The 22,572-nt window shown below is 42.6% G+C and overlaps 1 protein-coding gene across 1 annotated transcript in view; it reads left to right on the plus strand.

Annotated features, from left to right (window-relative positions):
• The window catches only part of dock3 (dedicator of cytokinesis 3), a 41,134-nt gene extending 18,580 nt beyond the window's left edge, over positions 1-22,554 (plus strand). The window contains exons 6-54 of the mRNA XM_008320771.3: positions 69-217; positions 521-605; positions 1,272-1,313; positions 1,641-1,795; positions 3,251-3,332; positions 4,111-4,171; positions 4,857-5,004; positions 5,147-5,235; positions 5,403-5,528; positions 5,625-5,749; positions 6,374-6,536; positions 7,097-7,203; positions 7,418-7,589; positions 7,809-7,906; positions 8,044-8,127; positions 8,377-8,477; positions 8,652-8,751; positions 8,977-9,147; positions 10,030-10,222; positions 10,357-10,484; positions 10,597-10,743; positions 11,763-11,861; positions 11,960-12,054; positions 12,474-12,549; positions 12,683-12,783; positions 12,898-12,956; positions 13,298-13,446; positions 13,722-13,807; positions 13,943-13,969; positions 14,266-14,361; positions 14,545-14,605; positions 14,704-14,797; positions 15,039-15,187; positions 15,284-15,370; positions 15,455-15,559; positions 15,831-15,972; positions 16,298-16,464; positions 16,585-16,671; positions 16,846-17,025; positions 17,265-17,348; positions 17,424-17,540; positions 17,635-17,732; positions 17,892-17,973; positions 18,060-18,141; positions 18,486-18,607; positions 18,726-18,813; positions 18,985-19,086; positions 19,230-19,315; positions 19,825-22,554. Of these exons, the coding sequence (XP_008318993.1) occupies positions 69-217; positions 521-605; positions 1,272-1,313; positions 1,641-1,795; positions 3,251-3,332; positions 4,111-4,171; positions 4,857-5,004; positions 5,147-5,235; positions 5,403-5,528; positions 5,625-5,749; positions 6,374-6,536; positions 7,097-7,203; positions 7,418-7,589; positions 7,809-7,906; positions 8,044-8,127; positions 8,377-8,477; positions 8,652-8,751; positions 8,977-9,147; positions 10,030-10,222; positions 10,357-10,484; positions 10,597-10,743; positions 11,763-11,861; positions 11,960-12,054; positions 12,474-12,549; positions 12,683-12,783; positions 12,898-12,956; positions 13,298-13,446; positions 13,722-13,807; positions 13,943-13,969; positions 14,266-14,361; positions 14,545-14,605; positions 14,704-14,797; positions 15,039-15,187; positions 15,284-15,370; positions 15,455-15,559; positions 15,831-15,972; positions 16,298-16,464; positions 16,585-16,671; positions 16,846-17,025; positions 17,265-17,348; positions 17,424-17,540; positions 17,635-17,732; positions 17,892-17,973; positions 18,060-18,141; positions 18,486-18,607; positions 18,726-18,813; positions 18,985-19,086; positions 19,230-19,315; positions 19,825-20,481 (5,904 nt within the window). The 3' untranslated portion in view covers positions 20,482-22,554. The remainder of the gene's footprint in view (positions 1-68; positions 218-520; positions 606-1,271; positions 1,314-1,640; positions 1,796-3,250; positions 3,333-4,110; positions 4,172-4,856; positions 5,005-5,146; positions 5,236-5,402; positions 5,529-5,624; positions 5,750-6,373; positions 6,537-7,096; positions 7,204-7,417; positions 7,590-7,808; positions 7,907-8,043; positions 8,128-8,376; positions 8,478-8,651; positions 8,752-8,976; positions 9,148-10,029; positions 10,223-10,356; positions 10,485-10,596; positions 10,744-11,762; positions 11,862-11,959; positions 12,055-12,473; positions 12,550-12,682; positions 12,784-12,897; positions 12,957-13,297; positions 13,447-13,721; positions 13,808-13,942; positions 13,970-14,265; positions 14,362-14,544; positions 14,606-14,703; positions 14,798-15,038; positions 15,188-15,283; positions 15,371-15,454; positions 15,560-15,830; positions 15,973-16,297; positions 16,465-16,584; positions 16,672-16,845; positions 17,026-17,264; positions 17,349-17,423; positions 17,541-17,634; positions 17,733-17,891; positions 17,974-18,059; positions 18,142-18,485; positions 18,608-18,725; positions 18,814-18,984; positions 19,087-19,229; positions 19,316-19,824) is intronic.
• The last annotated feature ends 18 nt before the right edge of the window (positions 22,555-22,572 follow it).

Below are 22,572 nucleotides of genomic sequence, written 5' to 3' on the forward strand. Positions count from 1 at the left end.
GGAGGCCGTTTTGTCCTGGTGGCTGCAGATGAGTAAGTCAGGTAAACCACTCTTTTTGGTTTTCACAGAAACACAAAGTGGATCTGTTCTACAAACTTCGTCATGTGATGATGGAGCTGATCGATCTGAGGAGGCAGCTCCTGTCTGGTCACCTGACCCAGGACCAGAGCCGAGACGTCAAACGCCACATCACCGTCAGACTGGACTGGGGCAACGAGTGAGGACATTCACACACACACACACACACTATTGTTCTACTCTCCTACATCAGTCTCTAAAGGTAATCAGTGTTACAGCAGCTGCTGGACCTCTGCTGCCCCATGTGGTCAGTTTGTATCACTGCTGCTCTGTTGAACCAAACATTTTGGACGCCAATAGAATAATGTAGTGTTGAAGTGGTTCCTGATGGTTGACTCTGTGGTTTCTTTTCTGTTCTGTCTGTCCGACATCATTTTCTCTCTCCCTCCCTCACCCCCTCCCTCACCTCTCTCCCCATCACCCCTCTCCCCCTCTCTCTCAGACACCTGGGTCTGGACTTGGTACCAAGGAAAGACTTTGAGACAGTGGATGAGGAGCAGATCAGCGTCTCAGATCTTTATAAAATGGTACATAAAGTTCTGCTCACCTTCACAGGGCGGTTCCTGGTTTCAACAGTACCAGAACTGTGTGTCTTTTCTCTACAGTTCCAGAGAATTTCAAAGCCTAGAGAAACTGTTGCTGCTGTTTTCTCCAGGAACCCTGGTTCCTGTGTCGGTTCTCATTCTGTTTCACATCAGTTCTTCTTTAAATAGCCAGAGCTGGTCGTCCTGGTGATTCCCTGCTTTGTTGTGTTGCCTGGAGACAGATCTGGAGATGGGATGAAGGAGGCGGAGATGAAGTTAGAAAGTTTAAAAAGACGAAGAGGAGGCGGAGGGGGAGGAGGAAGCGGGGGAGGAGAAGGCAAAAGAATTACATGACAAACATCAGAAACATTTCCTGGTGGCTTGTTTTTACAGATGGATGAAGAAAAAAGACAAAATGGAGACAAATATTAAAATATGAGATAATAAATGTCAGCTCTGAGAAGTCAGATTTATTTCTCTGTACCAAACTGAACGCCATCAGGATTTAACACCAGCTCATAAAACAGCAGGAACAACAAACACTCTGAACTATTTTTGTCTGCTTTAATATATATTCAGTCTGCTGCACTGAGCAGAGTTTCCTCCAACAGAGTCAGGAGGGACAATAATAAAACCTCCATTTGTTCTGTGTCCTTTTCTCGTCCACAGCATCTGTCCAGCAGACACAGTGTCCAACAGAGCATCACTCAGGTGTGTTACACATCCAACCATCGCTGCATCCAACCAACCCATCCATTCACTGGTCCATCTGCAAACCAAGCATCCATCTATCTACCCATCATCCATCCATCCATCCGTTCATCATCCATCCATCAACCATCCATCCATCAATCATCCATTAATCATCTATCCATCCATCACACCAAAGTCTACAGAGAAAATCTAAATTCTGAACTCAGAGACACGGGAGTGGGCCCTCTGCTGCCTCGTGTGGTCACTTTGTGTCACTGATGTATGTCTAAAAATATAACTTCAATAACTTCCTCTTGACCACTGTCTCTTTGACTCAATTTTCAGAACGACACTATGAGGCAGAGAAACAGCGACCCATGCAGAGTACCGATCCAGCACCACCTACTGGTGAATCTGAAGAGTTTCAGCTACAACAGTGTTGGAGAAGACACAGACATTTTCTTTTCTCTGTTCGACCTGAGAGAAGGAAAAACCATCAGGTGAATACAAAGGACAAAATGTAATGAAGTTAAGTTTATTAATAACTTTACTGTCAGAGGCCAAGGCTGGAAATGATCTTTAGCCATTACCCAACCATAGCTCACCTCCCACCACCACTCAGACCATCAAACAATGACCATCAATTATTCAGCTGCACAGCAATAATAATTATGACAGTTAATAAGGGTTAGCTGTTGTGTTACACCATAGGTGTGTGTGTGTGTGTGTGTGTGTGTGTGTGTGTGTGTGTGTGTGTGTGTGTGTGTGTGTGTGTGTGTGTGTGTGTGTGTGTGTGTGTGTGTAAAGAAAGCCCCACAGAGTGACGAGAGCAGAAAATCAAATCTTGTGTTGCCACTGTCAGTGTAGACGACAGGGATGAAAACCTATGTACAGAAATGAACACTGATCATTTCAGGTCTACAGTGACTTTTTCAACAAGACACTGGAGTTTGTTAACCAGAGTCACAGCAGATGCTGCTCTACCTACTGAGATTTGACAGTGGTTGGCGCATAAACATAAAGAAATAACTATAATGTTAGCCTCATCCAGGTTTATGTTGGTGCAGTAAAATCCCAATGTTCTGTCTAAAGTAGCAGCAGATGAAATAAAACGAAATGCTAGTCAATAACACCGAAACATAAACCAAAAATAACCTGAATAAAAAAATATGTCAGCTGAAAATGGCTGGATTGTTGCACTGGTTCGTCTCATGACAAATGTTGGTGAAGTTGAATTTGTTTTGTTTTCATTTTTCATGGTTGGTTTCTCTGTCTGCGGCTGCTGCTGCTGCTGCTGTAGTTGCGGCTGCTGCTGCTGCTGCTGTAGTTGCGGCTGCTGCTGCTGCTGCTGCATCACCACAGAGCATCATCAGCATCAGCATTAGCATTCACTTCATATCCAGAACACAAACGTGTGTGAGTGCATGTGCGTCTCATGTGCACGTGACTGTGTGCACCCATGCGTACTGTACGTCCTGCTGCACTCATGCCCGTGTGTGAACTCATGCATACAAACACTGTAGTGTGTGTGTGTGTGTGTGTGTGTGTTTAAATATGTAAAAACAGGAGGTTTTCTGTTCGTATCAGTGCCGTTGACTTTGAAACAACACTGTGTGTGTGTGTGTGGGTGTGTGTGGGTGTGTGTGTTTGGGGGGTTGATTGTAAGCAATGTTTCTTTTTTTTTCTTTTTTGTGAATAATTCAAATCGCATGTGCAGCTGATTTAAAAAAGCTGTATTTATTATCAGCACAACAATTTAATAAATAATATAGATCCAACAATAACCTTCAGGAACAAGGACAAAAAAAACGAACCCAGAAACACAGAGTTCCCACAGTTTCTGGTACTGAAAGATGAGTGAAAAGTGTTGCCTCAACATAATCATTGTTTTTGTTTGTGTTTTCTTTCGTTTTCCTCCTGTCTCTGTCTTGGTGTCGATTGCCTTTCTGTTCCAGTGAGAAATTCATGGTGAGGCTGAACAAGAACGGAGGACCAAAGAATCCAGAGAAGGTGGACCGACTCTGTGCACTGTTCACGGTAACATTCATTTGACATTTTTAAACTATCAGTTCTAAGAACCCTGATCAAAATGTCTTCACCTGATTACAATCACAGCCAATGTGCTCTCTGTGAGCCAATCAAAAGCTTTAGAAACGTGTGACTTAGCTATATCCCACTTTGGTTCTAGAAAACTCCTGGACCCAAAAACGTCCTGAATATGAAACAAACATGCCCACACTGTCTGTGTATGTAGATGCAAAAAGAAGACAATGAAAATAAGGTTATTCTGCCCCCTGCTGGTCAGCTAAGGAATTGTTTTCTCCTCCATCTCCATGTTACAGTCTGCTCTCTTCTTCAGTGGTCTGGAGAATCCCTTCAGTGTAGAATTCTGCAGGATGACCTTTGACACCAGGTCAACACCAGCTTCTATGTCTGGTCCAAGGACTGGAATCCACTTCTTTTAGGTGTTCTCTCATGAAAATACAAAACTCAGATGGTTTTTAGATCAGAACAGGTTTACATTCCAGTTTGGTTAAAAATGTGATGTGTGATCAGATTTGAAACTGCTTCATTTTTGAGGATTCAATAAAAATCAGATCAAATCAAAAATAACACAGCTGAAAACCGGACAAACATATAATGATGAACTGGTCAAACTTGCAGAAATGAAATTTGTTTGAGGACTTTTTGACACCACCTTGTGTCATCGTAACAGTTTAATAACCAGCAGAATCTTCAACTCTGAGTACAGGACTGAGAACATAAACAGGCATCAAAATAAAAATAAGTTTTTCTTTTGTCTTGGATTCTGTAGGATCTGAGTAACAAAGACATGAAGAGAGATTTGTACATCGTCTCACACGTCATCAGAACAGGTAACAAAAACTGAAGTCACAACTCTGTCCTGTCAATCCTTGAATTACAGCTTGGATTTTAGTATTACAGTGATCCCTTGCTATAACGCGGTTTACTTTTCACGGTTTCGCTACTTCACGGATTTGCTTCGTGCATTGTGTTCTGCATTCTGATTGGCTAAAAAGTCACTCCGCTTCTTCTCTACCTGTGCGCCAATAACGTTGCGGTTTAATATGTACACGTACGTAAAACAGCTTGCCAAATTGACATTACGTACGTGCAAATTCTCTTGCAATTTCGAGTTTATCAAACCCCATAATGTCGACAAAACTCTCTGGACCGACAAAAGTACCTGCGGTAGGGACCAAAAGGCAGCGGAAGATGCTGTCTATCGGTGATAAAGTAAAACTATTGGACATGCTAAATGAAGGTAAAAGCTATGCGGCTGTAGGTCGGCATTATGGAATTAATGAATCTTCCGTTCGTTTGTGAAACAAATGGTTGAGACTGTAAAATGGTTTGTTCGTTCTTTCTCTTCTTTTTCTGAGTATTTAATTGTAAAAAAAATAAGATTTCTACTTCACGGATTCTCGGGTTCTTTTTGGAACGTAACCCCCGCGAAAAACAAGGGTTTACTGTATTCCACAAATAATTTGTAAACAAAAAAATGCTAACATACATGTGGCGGTGACCTTCTTCCTGCAGGTCGCATGCTGCTGAACGACAGTAAGAAAGGTCCTCCCCACATTCAGTACCGACGACCGTACGGCTGTGCTGTGCTAGCCATGAGCGACGTTCTGCAGACCATCTCTGAACTGAAAGAGGAGAAAGACTTTGTCCTCAAAGTTTACACGTGAGTGGACGTCAGTCACACTAACTCATCTGAACCAAGTCCTGGTACAGACACCAAAGCTAACGTTAGCTACAACAGTCCTGGTACAGACACCAGAATATTTTAAACTTCTTTGACTCTTCTTTCTTCTTTATTTTTTAAGATGCAACAATGAGAATGAATGGTACCAGATTCATGAGAACATCATCCGAAAGTCCAGTACCAAGTACACTGCTCCCAGCACCAACTATGGTCAGTGATGAGATGAGAATGATCTGATTGCAGTTTCCTGTGAACTTTATCATTAAAATAATATCAAACATCCTTCGTCTCTTCCCTTTCACTGACGTGACATCTTCCTCTACTCCACCCTGATCTTCTCCTTTTTCTGCTCCTCCTCCACCTCCTCAACGCTGCAGGTTTGATCATATCTCTGCAGCTCCTCAGAGGAGACATGGAGCAGCTCCAGAGGGAGAACCCTCTCATCTTCAACAGGAACGTGGCCATCACACGCAAACTGGGCTTTCCAGACGTCATCATGCCGGGTGAGTTTTACTGTTAAAATGCTAAATATTTATAACATATTTGTCGAAATAGACAACTAACAAGTAGATTTGGGGAACGATCTCTTCTGGTTTCAGGCGACGTCCGTAACGACCTGTACTTGACACTGGAGCGAGGAGATTTTGAGAGAGGAGGAAAGAGCGTGCAGAAGAATATCGAGGTCACTGTCTTTGTGCTGTACGCAGATGGAGAAATCCTGAAGGTAAGGTGTGGCTTCTGTCAGCTGACGTGACATCTACCAGCAGTTACTTCATCCAGTAATAAGGTCAATATAAACCATTGGTCGTCAGTTCTGAAATCCATCATCTATACTTGTATAGAAACAGAAATTTAAGAATTGTAAAAAAAAATGCATATGAAACAGTGTACTTTCATTATGAATTATTATCATTACATCAGGGGTTAATTCTCAAAATAATTTTGACAATGATATTGTTTCTCATCAATAATTTGTGGGACAATATAGGTCTGGTTGTGTCTGCAGTGAGTACTGCAGTTTTCTGTATAAAGCACTTAGAGTACTTCATGTTTCAGAATATTCCCCTGAATAACCTGAATGGTATAGAATACTGCAAATATCTTGTACTATGTTGAAGTATGAGGGGAGAACAGTGCTCTGAGGTCAGGACAGAAGCATCGTTAGTCTGGTTTTATGTAGGAAATGTTTCTCATCTCACCCTTTAACCCTTTCTATTTTGTGACTTTTCACGGGGCAGTAACAGTTAACTCTGGTAGAGTCAGCTGCTGTGTCCCTGTCAGCTCAAATCACTGATTTTCTCTGTGGAGTTTGGTGTGGATGAGGTTGTGCTGGTGTTTCTGTCTCCAGGACTGTATCAGCATTGGCTCTGGAGAACCGAACGTGCCGGAGCACCGTTCCTTCGTGCTCTACCATAACAACAGCCCGCGGTGGTGTGAGGTCATAAAACTCCCGATTCCCATTGACCGTTTCAGAGGTTCTCACCTACGGTTCGAGTTCAGACACTGCTCCAGTGAGTCCTCGTATGTTAAAATACAGGAATGAAGATTAGAGAAGGAACTCAGATGTAAACAGAAAACTGTTCCATTAATATTTTAAAAAGATGTACAAAACCAAACTAACCATGAGGTTGAAACATTAAAAACATTTTCAAACATAATTGTATATATAACAGTAGTTCAAAAAGATAATTTTCAGAGGTTCAGGTGTAGTAATTGTAAAGAGACTCACTAGGTGGCAGCGGTGCACCTCACAACATTCATGTTGCGGTGCACGATGCCACCCAAAAAACAAAAAGGCTGATGGTGTTAGCAGCATTAGCCTGGGCTAGCTTCAGTGTTGACTGATAACACGTGAGACCCTGAGCATGAAGTGTCTCAGATCAGGAGCATTTTTAAATTCCACTGAACGAATATTAATCACATTCTATTTTTCTTTTTGACTCAGGTTTACAGAATTAGATCTATTTTAAACAAAGCACCTATAAAATATAATCAGCTAACAGAAGAGGGCTTTCAGATGCACAAAATGTTCTAACGAATAAACCAAACTTTCCTGTGTCTGTCTCTGCAGCGAAGGACAAAGGAGAGAAGAAGCTGTTTGGTTTCTCCTTCACTCCTCTGATGAGGGAGGACGGCACGACTCTGTCAGACGACAGTCACGAACTCTACGTCTACAAGGTGACGTTCAGACGTACAGTGGGAGTGAATATCTGGAAGAATGGAAGGAGGATGGAAGTGATAACAAGAAAAAAAATTAAAAGGACAAAAGAATAGAGGACGTAAACAGAATGAGAGTGAAAACTTGGCTGGAGGTCAAAGGTCGTTTGCAGACTACTACAGTACTGTGTGTGTGGCTGGTGACTGTTTTGTGTGTTGATTCTTTTGGCCTCAGTGTGATGAGAACACCACCTTCAGTAACCACGCCCTCTACCTGGGGCTGCCCTGCTGCAAGGACGACTTCAGTTGCTCTCCCAGCATTCCCTCCAGTCTGGTCTTCCAGCGCAGCATTAAGGAATCCTTCTGGATCGCCACCCAGCTCTCCTCCACCAAGCTGACACAGAACGGTAACAACTAAGAAGACCTTTGTTCAGTATCACAAATGAACCGATACTAAATGTTAGCTGCAGCATGAAATAGTCCTTGAACTGCAGTCGTAGTTATTGACGTTTTGGAAAAAACGTTGTACGATAATAAGGTGAACGATACGAATGATGTCCATGAAACCAGAAAGTCCTGCAGCAGCTTTTCTTCTGACTGTGTTTGTTTGTTTGTTTGTCTCTCAGTTGACCTTCTCGCCCTTCTTAAGTGGAAGTCGTATCCTGACCGTGTCTTGGACATACTCGGACGACTAAGACACGTCAGTGGGGAGGAGATCGTCAAGGTGACGTTTCATTAGACACCAGAGGGCGCTCCTGCAGAATACTTGGCCCTGTGGTGGATTCACCGCCGTGTGCTTAAAGAGAAATGTTTAAAGAGATTTTGAATCCACAGGAAAACTGTGTTTGTCTGTTTCTACAGTTCCTACAAGACATTTTGGACACACTGTTTTCTATTTTGGACGACAACACGGACAAATATGGACCTCTGGTGTTTCAGTCTCTCGTATGTATAAGTGTGTGTTTGTTTGTTTGTTAGGATTGTGGGGACATCAACATTAAACAAATGGATGTTTTTGGGACAGTTGGATTATTGGGGACCTAGCATTAGGTCCTCATGAGTCCTAGGTTGTTTAGGTGTGTTTTTTGGGAGGGTGGCGTTAAAAGGTTGAAATTTATGAAAATTACTTTGACTCCAAATACATACTGTATATTCAACATGTCTCATTCTTTCCTCCCTCCTCTTCTCTCTCAGGTTTTTGTCATCAACCTGCTCAGGGACAGTAAATATTTCCACTTCCGACCAGTCATGGACACGTACATACAGAAACACTTTGCTGGTGCACTGGCCTACAAGTGAGATTTGAGAATTACTTTTTGGATTTTAAGGTTTTGACAGTAGAATAAAAAATACCATCAAACAATACTACAGAGGGAATAAATAACCAGAAAACTTGAAAACCAGTGTAGCTCATACACTGAGCAGCTGTCATTTATTTGACACTAAGGTTTGAGTGTGCTGTGTTTCAGAGAGCTGATCCGTTGTCTGAGGTGGTACATGGACCGCTCAGCTGAGGTGGTGAGACAGGAACACATCCAGGAGGCCATACATAATGGAAAGTTTGCTACTGTTTCTACAAAGGCAACAACTGCAAATCTGATTGTTGTTTCGTGTCAAATGAGTGGACGGCCAAAGGAACAAGAGCTCAATGGGAACAATTACTCATCCGTCGGTACTATAAGCAGTTTGGCATCCTTGCTCTCCTTCAGTCCATCCCAACCACTCTGATTCTCTCAGGACTGAAACCCACCAAACACCTCCCCACAACTCCTTTCTCCTCCTTCTGTCTGATAGGCTCTGGAGTACTTGTTTAAATTCATCGTCCAATCACGACTCCTCTACTCCCGGGCGACCTGTGGCTTGGAGGAGGAACAGTTCCGCTGCAGCATCCAAGAACTGTTCCAGTCCATCCGCTTTGTCCTCAGTCTGGACAGTCGCAATTCCGAGACTCTCATCTTCACACAGGTGTGAACGCACAGACACACACGACAACACGAAGATATGGCACAGGCGCACACGTCTGAAGTACACACAATAATATGGAGATACGCGTAGTTCCACTCTGGACATGAGTTAGTTCAAAGATGTGTAAAAAAAAAAAAGCTCCCTGAGACGAAAGAAAGTGGTAAAGGTTAGCCTAAAGCTAACGCTTGTATAAAGTAAGAGGATGAACTGTTTCTGTCTGAAAAATACTTTCATTCAGTGTGACTTCAGTTAATACATCAGCAGTAAATGGTTTAGTTTCCTCTTCTCTCCTGTTCACGCTCAGCTTCCTTTTTTAATCTAACTGTTTCTTCACCTCCTTCTTCCTGACTTTTCCTTTGAATACATTTTTTCCATAATTCTCTTCTCCACCATTGGGCCCCCTCTTCTTCACCTCAGACCCCCCACTCTTGTCCAGGCTCAAATCAAACCTCTGGCCTGTGCGTCGGGCCGGCGGCCCAATTAGCCTTAGCCTCCGCCCTGGGGCAAGCTCCGCCCCCTGCTACTGGCCTAGCTGTCAGTGGGGGCAGGGCCAGTGTTGGCTGTGTTCAGGCGTGGAGCTCCGGTGCTCTGCGTCCATCTGCACTCTCAGTAAGTAGTGAATGCCCCGACAGAACACCACCTGTTGTCGTGCGCTCTCACCTGCTCACGTGCACACCCCTAAAACTGTGCTCCTATCACTGAAGACACCTCTTGGACTCACTTGTTCATGATTAGTCGTCCACTGTTGTCAACGGTGTAACATGGAGATTTGTTAATGTTAATAACAGTCGTTACATGTGTGGAGTAGAATCTTTATGAATTCCATTCTTTTCCTCTCTCCGTCCTCTCCGTCCTCTCCGTCCTCTCCGTCCTCCCCCTCAGGCGGCTCTACTGAACTCCTTCCCCGCCATCTTTGACGAGCTTCTTCAGATGTTCTCGGTACAAGAAGTAGCAGAATTTGTGCGTGGAACTCTGGGAAGTTTGCCATCCACGGTCCACATGGGACAGTCCATGGACGTGGTCAAACTGCAGTCCATCTCTCGCACTGTGGACAGCCGGCTCTTCTCCTTCCCAGGTCTTCATTCATTTCACTGCATATTTAAACATATACATATAAATATGTTTTCCGTAGACCAAACATTGACAAACAAAGTAAACTAGATTTGTCATTGTGCGTGTGGTCGTGTTCATGTGTGCGTGACTCCTCAGAGTCTCGGAGGATTCTTCTGCCTGTGGTTCTTCATCACATCCATCTTCATCTGAGACAACAGAAGGAGCTGTTGATCTGCTCTGGAATCCTCAGCTCCATCTTCTCCATCATTAAGAACAGTTCACTGGTAACACACACACACACACACACACACACACACACACACATGCAACTTCATTCTTTTGGCTCTTCTCTCCTAACGTCCTCCTCCTTATGTTTTTTTTTTTCCCCTGCTGTAGGAGATTCTGGTGCAGGAGGAGGTGGAGATGATGGTGGAGTCTCTGCTGGATGTCCTTCTGCAGACACTGCTGTCCATCATGAGCAAGAGCCAATCGCAGGAGGCGGTAAGAGGTCACCGCTGTCCTCAGTGCACCGCCGAGATCACTGTTAGTAACTAACTTTTAAACTTCTACTACTTTAACTAAAAGCCCTGACTCCGTCTCCTCCATCCTTGTTCTCCATCTTTCCTCTCCTCTGTCCTCGTTGATTATATCAGTGGTTCATCTATGGTCATATGATTTCTTATTTAAAATAACAAATAAATGAGGACTTTTAGCTGAATAAAATATTTAACATGAATTAATTTTTAATGACCTAATAATTACCTCAAAGCATGTGATCGTTTTCTACAGCATGTTTTAAACCTGGGCCTTGATGCAGTCTTTTTTTTTTTTTGATTAACATAAGAAAATACTTCTTTAAATTGGTCCTCCGTTGCTAACATTGTCCTCCTGTAAATGAACTGCTTTAACCAACGCTCTATCCTCCTCGTTCTCCTTCTGTTGTTCTAATTCTATCATCTACATTTGTTAAGTGTGTGTTTGTCTCACAGCTGTATTCATTGTTCACATTTGAGTGTTCCTTGATTGACAGCTTCTTCAACAGGAAACTAATGTTTAAACTTCTCACTCCTCCTCCGCACCAGGACCTGTGGGAAAACTCACAGGGTTAAATCTGTAATCCCACATTTCTGTGTGAGTCGTCAGGTTGACATGGTTTTATATCCATGGACCAAAGGAAGTCTGTTTCTCACTGGCTGTGAACACACGTGTTGTACAGACAGACTCTAGTCACCTGGACGAGTGACATACCGACATCTTCAGAAAAGAAGGGGGGGGGGGGGGGGGGGTTAGGGTTAGGGTTAGGGTTATGTTGTTCTGACGAGTATGACAAAATGTCAGGATCTGTTTTCGCACCTGTTTATAGGTGGTTTTAACGTTTTGAATTTGTTTTTGATTTTTCTTTTCCAGAAAATGGGTTTCTGAATATAAATCCTCCCCCAGCAGAGGGGGCAGTAGTTGAGCTGCTGTGAACATGCTGTAAAAATGCGTCTAACAGTAGATGTTGCTGTCACCTGATGTTACGTGGTTAATGTGTTATCTGTTGTTCTGTTGTTGACCAACAGGGGGAGTATGTGTCCTGCCTCCTGTCCCTCCTCCGTCAGATGACAGACATTCACTTCCAACATCTGATGGAAAACTTCCAGAGCAAAGAGGAGTTGAAGGTACAGACAAAGTGATGGAGCCACGTGTTTGTCACATGATGAAGTGGTTTCTCCTCCTCCTCCTCATCCTCATCCTCCTCTGTGTCTCTCTATTTCAGGAGTTCCTGTTGAAAATTTTCTGTGTATTCAGGAATCTTATGAAGCTCAGCATTTTTCCTCGTGACTGGAACGTGATGAGACTCTTGACTAGCAAGTAAGACCAGAACAGTCGAACACAGAGAAACACATGATAATTAAAACTGAAGAAAAATGACAACAATCAATGATTCTGTAGCTGTATCTCTGATGGAGTTAACTATGTTCTAATTAGTTTTTAGTGTTGACGTAACCATAAACATATTGACATGTTTTAATTTACCTCCAAATGTTTGGAAACTGAGAGGATTCTTCTGGTATTTCTGGTGAGAACTCAGGTTTAGTCTGGACCAGCTGTTTGTCTCTAACTTTAAGCTCATAAACATCGATCTCTAACACCTGTTTTCCTGCTCTGCGTCACTGATATTGTTTTTTAGTGACTTTACATTCCTTTGAAAGCTACCTACCTGTGTGCGTGTGTGTGTGTGTGCGTGTGTGTGTTTACCTTTGAACATGTTCTGTGTCCACTCTCTGCAGCATCATACTGACCACAGCTCAGTATTTGTCTCCAGCCCTTCACAAAAACTTCACTGAGGCCGAATTTGACTTTAAGGTGTGTCTTAACACACACTCTCACACACACACACACACAGACACACACAATGACATACAATAAAGTTTACCCAAAAATGTTCATCCGTCCAGCAGTTGTGTGAAGATGATTGTTTTGTTATTATTGTGAACAGGTATGGAACTCCTACTTCAGTCTGGCCGTACTGTTCATCAACCAGCCCAGTTTACAGATGGAAAACCTGAGTCCTGCCAAGAGAAAGAAGGTTCTAGACAAGTAAGAACAAAACACAGTTTACAGTGTCAAATCAGAGACAAAGATCGGAGTTACTGTAACCGCTCAGTCAGACGTTGTAAAGTTGCAGTCCAAAACTTTTCTTGGTCTGCTCAGGTATGGAGACATGAGGGTGATGATGACCTACGAGCTCTTCAGCATGTGGCAGAACCTGGGTGAGATTCAGAACTAAGACACTGACATGGCAGCTGTGTTGCCATGGAAACAGATCATGGTGTCATCACCTGACAATGTCTGCTTTCAGCACCGTCACTACAGCATAAATGCACACGTTAAAAATATATAAATTGCCTTAGGCCTGTGCTGGAAGGTAGAGAGAGAGACTGCTGACATCAGTGCATTATCAACCAATCCCAGCTGTCGGCTGGATGGAGGATGGGAGGGGCTCCCGGTAAATGTAAACAGTAAATGTAAACAGTTTTGATTGTGGAGGATGGGAGGGGCTCCCGGTAAATTAAACAGTTTTGATTGTTTTTTTTCTGGTGTCTGTCTTCAGGTGACAATAAAATCCACTTTATTCCGGGGATGATCGGTCCGTTCCTGGGAGTGACGCTGGTGCCCCAGGTGGAGCTTCGGAACATCATGATTCCTATTTTCCACGACATGATGGACTGGGAACAGCGGAAGAACGGAAACTTCAAACAAGTGAGATGCTCATGTGCACGCTCACATGCATGTGGTTGAATTACACATTTTAGAACGCCAGTAAATGGTCGCCACCTACTGTACTAAAAGTGCATGTACCGATATGCTTTGGCCGTGTCAGAAATATCTAGATTACCTTAAAGCTGTGTCGCTAACGTTGAGCTATGACGATGAATTATTGGCTAACTATTGGTTACACACTAAACTGTAAGCTGTCTTAGCCTACAAACATTGGTTCTTTTGGCTGTGTGTGTGTGTGTGTGTGTGTTCTGCAGGTAGAGGCAGAATTGATTGATAAGCTGGACAGTTTGGTTTCTGAAGGGAGAGGAGATGAGAACTACAGAGAGCTCTTCAGTTTACTGTGAGCAAAACTAACCAACTATCAACCAACTATAACTGCCCTCTCTCTAGTATTTAACCCCTTAATGCCACTAGTGTCACTTTCTCTGCTCTAACATGGCTGTCATGTGTGCTTCATTCCGTGCTGCGGGAGTAGAACTCAGCTGTTTGGGCCTTACCCCAGGTACAACACTAACGTCCTTCCTGTTCACAGCTGTGCTGGATGTTAGGCTTGAACATTTGAGTCAAAGTAACATGATTAGATTCTATTAGTTTTAATACAAATAATCAATGTGTCTTTTAACGTTTCAACATTTTCCCGACTAATTCACTAAAAACTGTTTGATCTGTTCAGTTTTCTTTCTCCTTCGTTTAAACATCTTGTCTTGTTTACAGTTGTATCTTCTGAGATTTGGTGGTTGTTGTAATGGATATTTGTTTCATCGGTTGTCTGTCTGTTTGTTTTCTTTTTCCCCACAGTCTTCTTGAGAAGATTGAACAGGAGACATGGAGAGAGACTGGTGTTTCCTTTGTTACCTCAGTAACACGGCTGATGGAGCGACTGCTGGATTACAGGTCACACAACACAGACAACACACACATAACACACAAAACACACACGTATCGGATCAGATGGATCCTGAAATTTTGGCAAATATTATCGATCGATTCCGATCCCCAGTATCGGATCGAGCCATCCCTGACCAAAACCTTATGTCATGTTTTATCTTTTGTTTGTGTGTCCATGTGTGGCCACAGGGACTGTATGAAAGGAGATGAGACGGAAAACAAGAAGATCGGTTGTACCGTTAACCTGCTGGTGGGTGTTCTGGTCATTTACAGTAGAGTTCCACTAGGGGGCGTCTTACGATCGTATATATATATATTATGTTTATTTATTTTTTTTTATCTTTTCAGAACTTCTACAAGTCAGAGATCAACAAGGAAGAGATGTACATCCGCTACATCCACAAACTCTGTGACATGCATCTACAGGCTGAGAACTACACTGGTACAACAACAACAACAACAACAACAACAACAACAACAACCCTAATCCATCTCCTTACCCTAACTCTGCCCTCACCATAAAACTGATCTGAAAGTTGAATGTAAAAAAATAGGAAGAAAAAAAAGGAAGAAAGTTGAAACTATTTTTGTGAAACTTGTGTTTCTGTTTGTTTTGGGTTTTTTTTTTAAATGATGAGAATGTGGTTGTTTTTTTTTGTTTGTTTGTTTGTTTTTTTGGACAGAGGCAGCTTTCACTCTTTTGCTGTATTGGGAACTGCTGCAGTGGGACAAGCGAGCTCTCAAAGAGTTCCTCCATTATCCTGCTCAGACTGAGTGGCATCGCAAAGAAGGGATGTGTCGAAAAGTCATCCACTACTTTAACAAAGGAAAGGTACTTTGACTGGTCCAGCTGTTGTCCCCAGTTGTTTGTTGACAAACATTCCGACATTTTCCAGTTACAGTGACGTCTGCTGCTGTGTTTCCTCAGTGTTGGGAGTTTGGGATTCCTCTCTGCAGAGAGCTGGCCTTTCAGTATGAATCTCTGTACGACTACCAGAGTCTAAGCTGGATAAGGGTACAACTACAACACACACACAAAGACACACACACAAAGACACACACACACACATCAATGTTAAGAGCGTTTACATGTGTGTAGAAAATGGAGGCAGCCTACTATGACTACATCATGGAGCAGCAGCGTCTGGAACCAGAGTTTTTCAGAGTTGGCTTCTACGGCAGGAAGTTTCCTTTCTTTCTCAGGGTGAGTTTTCTTAAAGTTTTATTGAAAGTGAATCAATATTTTTAATTCATTGTTTGTTTCTAAATTCTTTTAATATAATTTTAAGTTTTCTGACAGACACTGATTTTATTTTTCTGCACAAAATTCTATATTTCTAGCTTTTATTCATTGACTTGTTTTTAAGCCATTTTTTGTTACCCAATCCAACCATATCTTTTTGTCATTCTGTTATCTAATCTGACTTCATGGTTGGTAAATACTGTGGTCAACCTGTATCCTCCATTTGTTGCAGAATAAAGAATTTGTGTGTCGGGGCCACGACTATGAAAGGTTAGAGGCCTTTCAGCAAAGGATGCTGGGAGAATTCCCCCAAGCCATTGCCATGCAGCATCCTAACCAGCCGGACGAAGCCATTCTGCAGTGTGACGCTCAGTGTATCTTTCTGAAACCTTGTCCTGAGTTGGTTGTCCACTAGGGGGACCAACAGTGGCTCCACTCTTTTGGTTTGTTTATGCTACATTCACAACATTAGTTAATTTAAAGCTAGAGTATGCGTTTAGCTAACTGTTAGTTTAGTTAGTTGTGTTTCCGTTGAGCTGTTGAAGCTCTGTTGGTTTTATTCAAAGGTAATAACACATTGTCATCTTAACTAGCTTTGTACTTAGTTAAATAACCCTCGTCTATTTGTAGGCTATCTTTTACTTATTGTTTTTGCTTTAAAAAAAAACCCTCCTTGACTGTTGGTGCTGCCTGACCAAGATCTCCAGATCTACGCTGTGACACCGGTACCAGATAGTGTCAGCGTGCTGCAGATGGACCGCGTGCCCGATCGTATCAAGAGCTTCTACCGTGTTAATAACGTTCGACGGTTCCGTCACGACCGACCATTCCACAAAGGAACCAGAGACCGAGACAACGAGTTCAAGGTGAGGAACCACCGAGAAAGTTCAAGAAGTTTCACATTTCTGCAGAGGCCCGGGGTCTCTCAGTTCACCACAACGAAATGGTGACGCGCGCGCATGTGCGTGTGTGTGTGTGTGTTTTAGAGTCTGTGGATTGAGAGAACCACGCTGACACTTACTCACCCCCTGCCTGGAATCTCCCGCTGGTTTGAGGTAGAAAAGAGAGAACTGGTGAGTTATTGTTGAATCAGTGACATCATCTTTATGCTGCGGCTCATTCTGATATTCTCAGCTACAGTTCGGCCATGTTAGTTCATCTTTGCTAGGTTTTGGTCACGTTTCATATATATTTTAGGTGTCACGTGTAGCTAACATCAAAGCTTCATGATTTGTTCTCCTGCTCAGATGGAGGTGAGTCCATTGGAAAACGCAGTGTCAGTGGTGGAGAACAAGAACCAGGAGCTGAGGACTCTGATTGGTCAGTACCAACACAAGCAGCCGCAGGGAAACATCAACCTGCTGAGTATGACCCTCAACGGAGTTGTCGACGCGGCCGTCAATGGAGGCATCACTCGATACCAAGAGGTTCATCCGCTTCACCTCTTCCTCGCTTGATGAGTAGCAACATAGCTACAAGTTAGCTTAGCATGCAAGCATGGCATGTGATGAAATGTTGTAGAATGAGTTAAATAAAGTGATTTTAATAACTAACTCCAACATGGAACAGATTCAATTCAAGTTAACGTTAACCACAAGCTAAGCTTTTGTTCTTAAACATAGACAAAATAAATGTCCATTAAGGATTTTATTTTCTTTTTCTGTAGGCCTTCTTTGACAAAGAGTACATCAGCAGTCATCCTGAGGACACGGATAAAATCACACAGCTCAAAGACCTGATGCAGGAGCAGGTAAGATTGATTGATTGATTGATTGATTGATTGAAATCTTCCAGAAATGAAATAAAACTTGTGATGTTTTCTCAGGTCCACATTTTGGCCGTGGGTTTGGCAGTGCATGAGAAGTTGGTGCACCCAGAAATGCGACCCCTGCACAAGAAGCTGATTGATCAGTTCCATATCATGAGGAGCAGTCTGTGTCACGTAAGGGAACACACACACATGCACACAGGATGTTGGTCGGAGTGTGTTTGTGTGTATCTATCCACAGCTGTGTTTTAATGTGGTGACATTCCAGGGTCTGCCTGGTTTGGACAAGACTAACATTCCCAGAGGAATCTTGGCATCGCACGGTTCGATAAATCCAGAGAGCTACAGACTCCTGAACCGACACAGGTTTGCTGTATACAAACGCACACACTTACGCACACACACATACAAATCAACTTCTTGTCCTTCCTCCCTCCTTTGATTCTGTTGTTCTCGCCTCTTCATCCACTTTCAGTCCCGTCACAGTTTTCATTCTTCTTCTCTGTTTCCTTGTCACGTTTCCAGTGAAGTTGGGAATCTCGGGAATCTTCTGGTCCTGACTGACAGCATGGTTCTGGAGAGTCCAGACGACTTCTACAGAGTGCAGGTCGGTGCTGGTCCAAACCTGACCTGACCCTCACTGCCCAAAGCTGTCCGTTGACCTGTTGCTTTTTCTGATTTGTTCATGTTCAGCCGAGCTCCTCCTCGTCCAGCATTAGCCCCACCCACTCTGTGCCCTCTCAGATGACGAACCCCATACACTCGACCATCAGGGGTAAGTCAGCGTCCTGTCAGCTGCTGGTGTGTTACCTTTTGTACGTTGCTGCCTTTCATCTGTTCTCCTGGGTAAATTATTTAGATTTTATTTTTTCCTTTTTTGAACATTTCAAGCTGACACTTGCTTAACTTAACTTTGCTTGGAAAATTTTCTGTTATTTTTTGGCCAACTTTAAACTTTTGATCTGTTTCCTTGCTGTTTATTGAATACATTTTCTAACTCTAATCTGAGGCACAATGTTTAGGGTTTTAGCTTCAGCTGTGAAGTGTCTTGGCGTGATCTTAGGTCCAAAACGTACCTGGATCAGGTATGTTTAAAACTGTCCTTCTGTCCTCCTGCAGTAGGTTCTCCATCTCTACCAGACAGATACAGACACAGCAGGGAGATGCTGATGCTGCTGCCACCTCTGCAAGGAGAGCGACCCAGCAGTGCCATGTACGGCAACGTTGGTGAAAATGGACAGGTACGAAGACGATGTCCTGTGGGGTTCAGAAAGTTTCCGTGGCATTTCGTTCAAATTGCTGATTTATGTTTGTGAGGTTTTCTCAGGATCATGATCTCATGTTGGCCTTTGTCTCCAGATGGTGAACCTTCAGAAAGCTCTCCTCCATCAGGTGATTGGTCCATGTAAACCCTGCAGTGATCCAAATCTGTCTGTGGCCGAAAAAGGTGACCACTTCACAACCCCCCCCGCCCCCTCCACACACACACACTTATTATTATTATTATTATTATTAGTCCTTTATAACCCAACTTTTCTTTTTCTCTCCCCCATCCTCCTCTCTTCCTCCTCTCACTTCTCTCTGTTCCTTCTTACTTCTCTGCCTTCTCCCACTGCAGTCCTCACTACCCCCAGTAGTTGGAGTCTGGACAGTGGAACCAAAGATGTTCTTCCATTCCTGTCTGTGGCACCTCCTGTTCCTCCAAGAAACCTCAGCCATGGTAGGACTTTGCCCCTCGTTGTTGTCTGAATCTGTGTGTGTGTGTGTGTCTCTGTAGCTGAACCAACTACAACTACAACTAAAAACCATAACTGTCCCTTTAAAAGGATTCCTCTTACTCGCCTACTGTGTCTCCCCCTGTAGGACAACACCTGTCGCTGCACTTTGATGCTTTCCACCAGCAGCTCAGTGACCTCCCTCCAGCACTCCCTGCTCGCTCCTTAAGAAAGGTACCCTACCAGTGCTCCTGCTCCTCCTCTTCCTTCTGCTTCGTCTCTCACCCGTTACAACATGTAACAACCTATTATGACTCCCGTCTCTGCTTCAACTCTTTTGCCTGTTCCACCTTTTTACTCCTACTTATACCTGCTTCTCCTCCTGCTAAGATCAGAATTCAAACTACCTGTGGTCAGCATCTTTAACCTTGGATCTGGCCAACATTCTGAAACCCAAATAGTGACTGATTATATGGATACCATGTAGAGCACAGGTGTCAAACTCAGGTCTGCGGGCTAAATCTAAGACATAATAAGAAACAAATACTACTGATGTCTTTTATTTCAAATTTAATTTCTCATGTGTTTATAATATTAAGCTGCGGTTGTTCCAGATTCAATGTTTATGCAAAACCTTTGTTTCCATATGAAAAAAGTCCCAATTTTTTTATTTTGTCCCACTGTTAAATTGAGTTTGACTCCCTGATATAGGGTGTGGTCCTTTATGTGTCTCTGTCTTCCAGTGTCCCCTGCTGCCCATATCTGCCTCACCCATCAGTCCACAGTCCCTTCTGGATGGCAGTAACTCTACATTATCTGGCAGCGCAAGTTCTGGAGTTTCGTCCCTCAGTGACATTAACTTCTGCACCCCCGCCTCGTCCTCTGAGCCTCCCCCCAGCAGGACAGACACTCTGGAGTCTGCCCCCAGCAGCCAGGCCTGGACCACAGACCAAGAAGACTTGGACTCTCCTTACCAGGCCATCAGGTACAGTGTCTCTGAGCCCGTGGTCCTTGAAGCAGCCAGACTGACCCCTTGTCGCAGCCAGTCGGCACCAGGAGATCAAACCCGGCTGCAGGGTCCAGCCCCCTCCTCAACCCAACAACAGGACGGGATTTCACAGCCCCTTAACCTCTACTTCAACCAACAGCAGAGTCAGAATTTCCTCCCTCTCTACTTCTCCCACCACCCACCACTCTATCATCTCCACGAGCCGCCGGCACTTCCTCCAAAGCCCTACGTCAGAGAGGGATGCATCCCAGAAGAGGAGGCCCATATGTGCCAGGCTACTCCTACCCCAGGACCCCGGCCAATGCTGCGTAAGATCTCCCAGCCCATGATTACAGCCACCAAGGACGAGCCAGCCAGGGTCAGCTGGGAGCACGGTGTGGGCCAGGACTGAGAATCTGATCGGCCCGCGTCAAAAAAGTGAAGGACTGAGCAGTGGGACACCGTAACCTGATTTTACCAGGGATTGAATCACTTAAGGTCCAGGATGAGTTTCAAATCTGAAATTCCGAGCTCGACCAGGATTTGGAATACAGAATTCAAACATTTAACATTTCTTACACATCAGTTTTCATAACGTAGTCCACCTTTGATAAACAAAATGTAGTTGACGCCTGGTAACCAACATTTATGATATCAGATATTTCCCACATAGCGATATGTGGACCACATTATAGATATTAAATATGGCCAAAGATCTTGATACCAGATGTGGCCAACACTGTTTACAAGCTATAGATCATGTATCCAAATTTCTGAAAGTGGGTGTGGTCCAGAAAGAGTCATTTGAATGTGGCTCAGATGTATATACTAGATGTGGCCAGCATTAAGTTTGTTGGTTTGAGCTGTTTTTGTTTTGACCAACAAATTGTGATTTCCTGTCATACACTCTATGTAGATATTAACCAGAAATACACTTTATCTGCTATAAATATTAATGGTAAAATAATAATAATAGAAATAATAAAATTAATACATTGATTTTTTTTAGTCTTATGTGGCTAAAAAATGATAATGTAATTTCAAAGACTAATACTTTAATGGAGACAGATTTGCACCTCGTGGCCCAGAATACATTGACTGTTACCCGAAAGAAAGACAATTTCGATTCAATTTCGATTCAATTTTTAGTTTTTGCAAAAAATATTAGTTTTATTTGTATTATTTTGCAAAAATATAATAGCTATAAATATGACTGTTCAAAAACTGCATTTTATAGGACAAATTTGTATTTTGTCACTCACCAACATTTCAATCTGTTATTGTTTTTTCTCATGAACTAACATTTCCTCCACAGTGAAATATTTTGCTTCTGTATTTAATTTGTGACACTAAAACAACACTGACATTTCCCTGTTACAACAAAGTTTCACAATTTTAATTTAATGGAATTTTTTATCAAATATTTGAAAATCAGTGTATCAAGATACTATGTAGAAATTTAACTCACTATAGTTTTTGCATTTGACAACTATTTATAACACAGTTAGCTGTATTTATTTAGCTTAAAATGTCAGTAACATTTATACAGAATATAAACCTTATTATAAATAAATTAAACTATTAATGTATTTATTGTTTTTATGGGCATAATAATTTAACAAAAGTTGAATGTGTGAAGGCGGTGCATTCACACTTTTATTTAGATAGTTTGATGAGACCTTTGCTTTGGATTTGGGTCTAAATAACATTAGTACAGATGAATAGACTTTTGTTTTTCATCATGAAACTGAACTCCCATTGATTTCCATTGAACGTGCACTGCTGCCCAAATTAAGTGTTTCATTCTTTACATTCCTTTGACTTAGTTACGTGACACACAGTGAACACATCAGGCAGCAGTAGACCAGCAGTGACCAGCAGTAGACCATAAATAGAGTCACACACACGACACAACAGTTTTTTGCATCAGTAAATGAACATTTATTTTTTAACTCCAGTTTTTGGAATCCTTGATTAAAATCGGCAACTCAAACTGACCGTAGGGGGCAGCATTGACCAGGAGCTCCTGTGTACCTTTTAGCTAAACCCAACAACTGTACAGTATGTAGACTGGTGTGGGAGGTGTTGTAGGTCAGCCGTGTCTGTGTAAATGCTGCTAAGAAAAATTATTTGATTTAAAGCAGTGGTTTACAGTTGGTTTCAAGAATGTAGCTGGTGTTCATTTAGGGAGTGTCTCCTTTTTGTTTACAAACAAAAAAAAAAAAAAACGAATTTGAAAAAGATGATGTGTGGTGATTTCAGGGCAGCTGAGTGATGCATTCTTGTTTTTCCGTATTTTTGATGACACAAAATGCATTAATATTTTTTTCTTGTACAGAAACATAATTTGTGAGCATGTTTATAGGTTGTGACATGTTTTCCTGATAGATGTAAATAGTATTTTTTTTTTGTCTTAACTCTCTTAACTGCTGTGGCTATGAAAGACCTTTATTAAACCTGGTTTAAACATGCACCTTTGTATGTTTACATTTTTACATGTATT

The sequence above is a fragment of the Cynoglossus semilaevis genome, chromosome 11, assembly GCF_000523025.1.
Source record: "Cynoglossus semilaevis isolate Cse_v1.0 chromosome 11, Cse_v1.0, whole genome shotgun sequence".
NCBI classification, from domain to species: Eukaryota; Metazoa; Chordata; class Actinopteri; order Pleuronectiformes; family Cynoglossidae; genus Cynoglossus; species Cynoglossus semilaevis.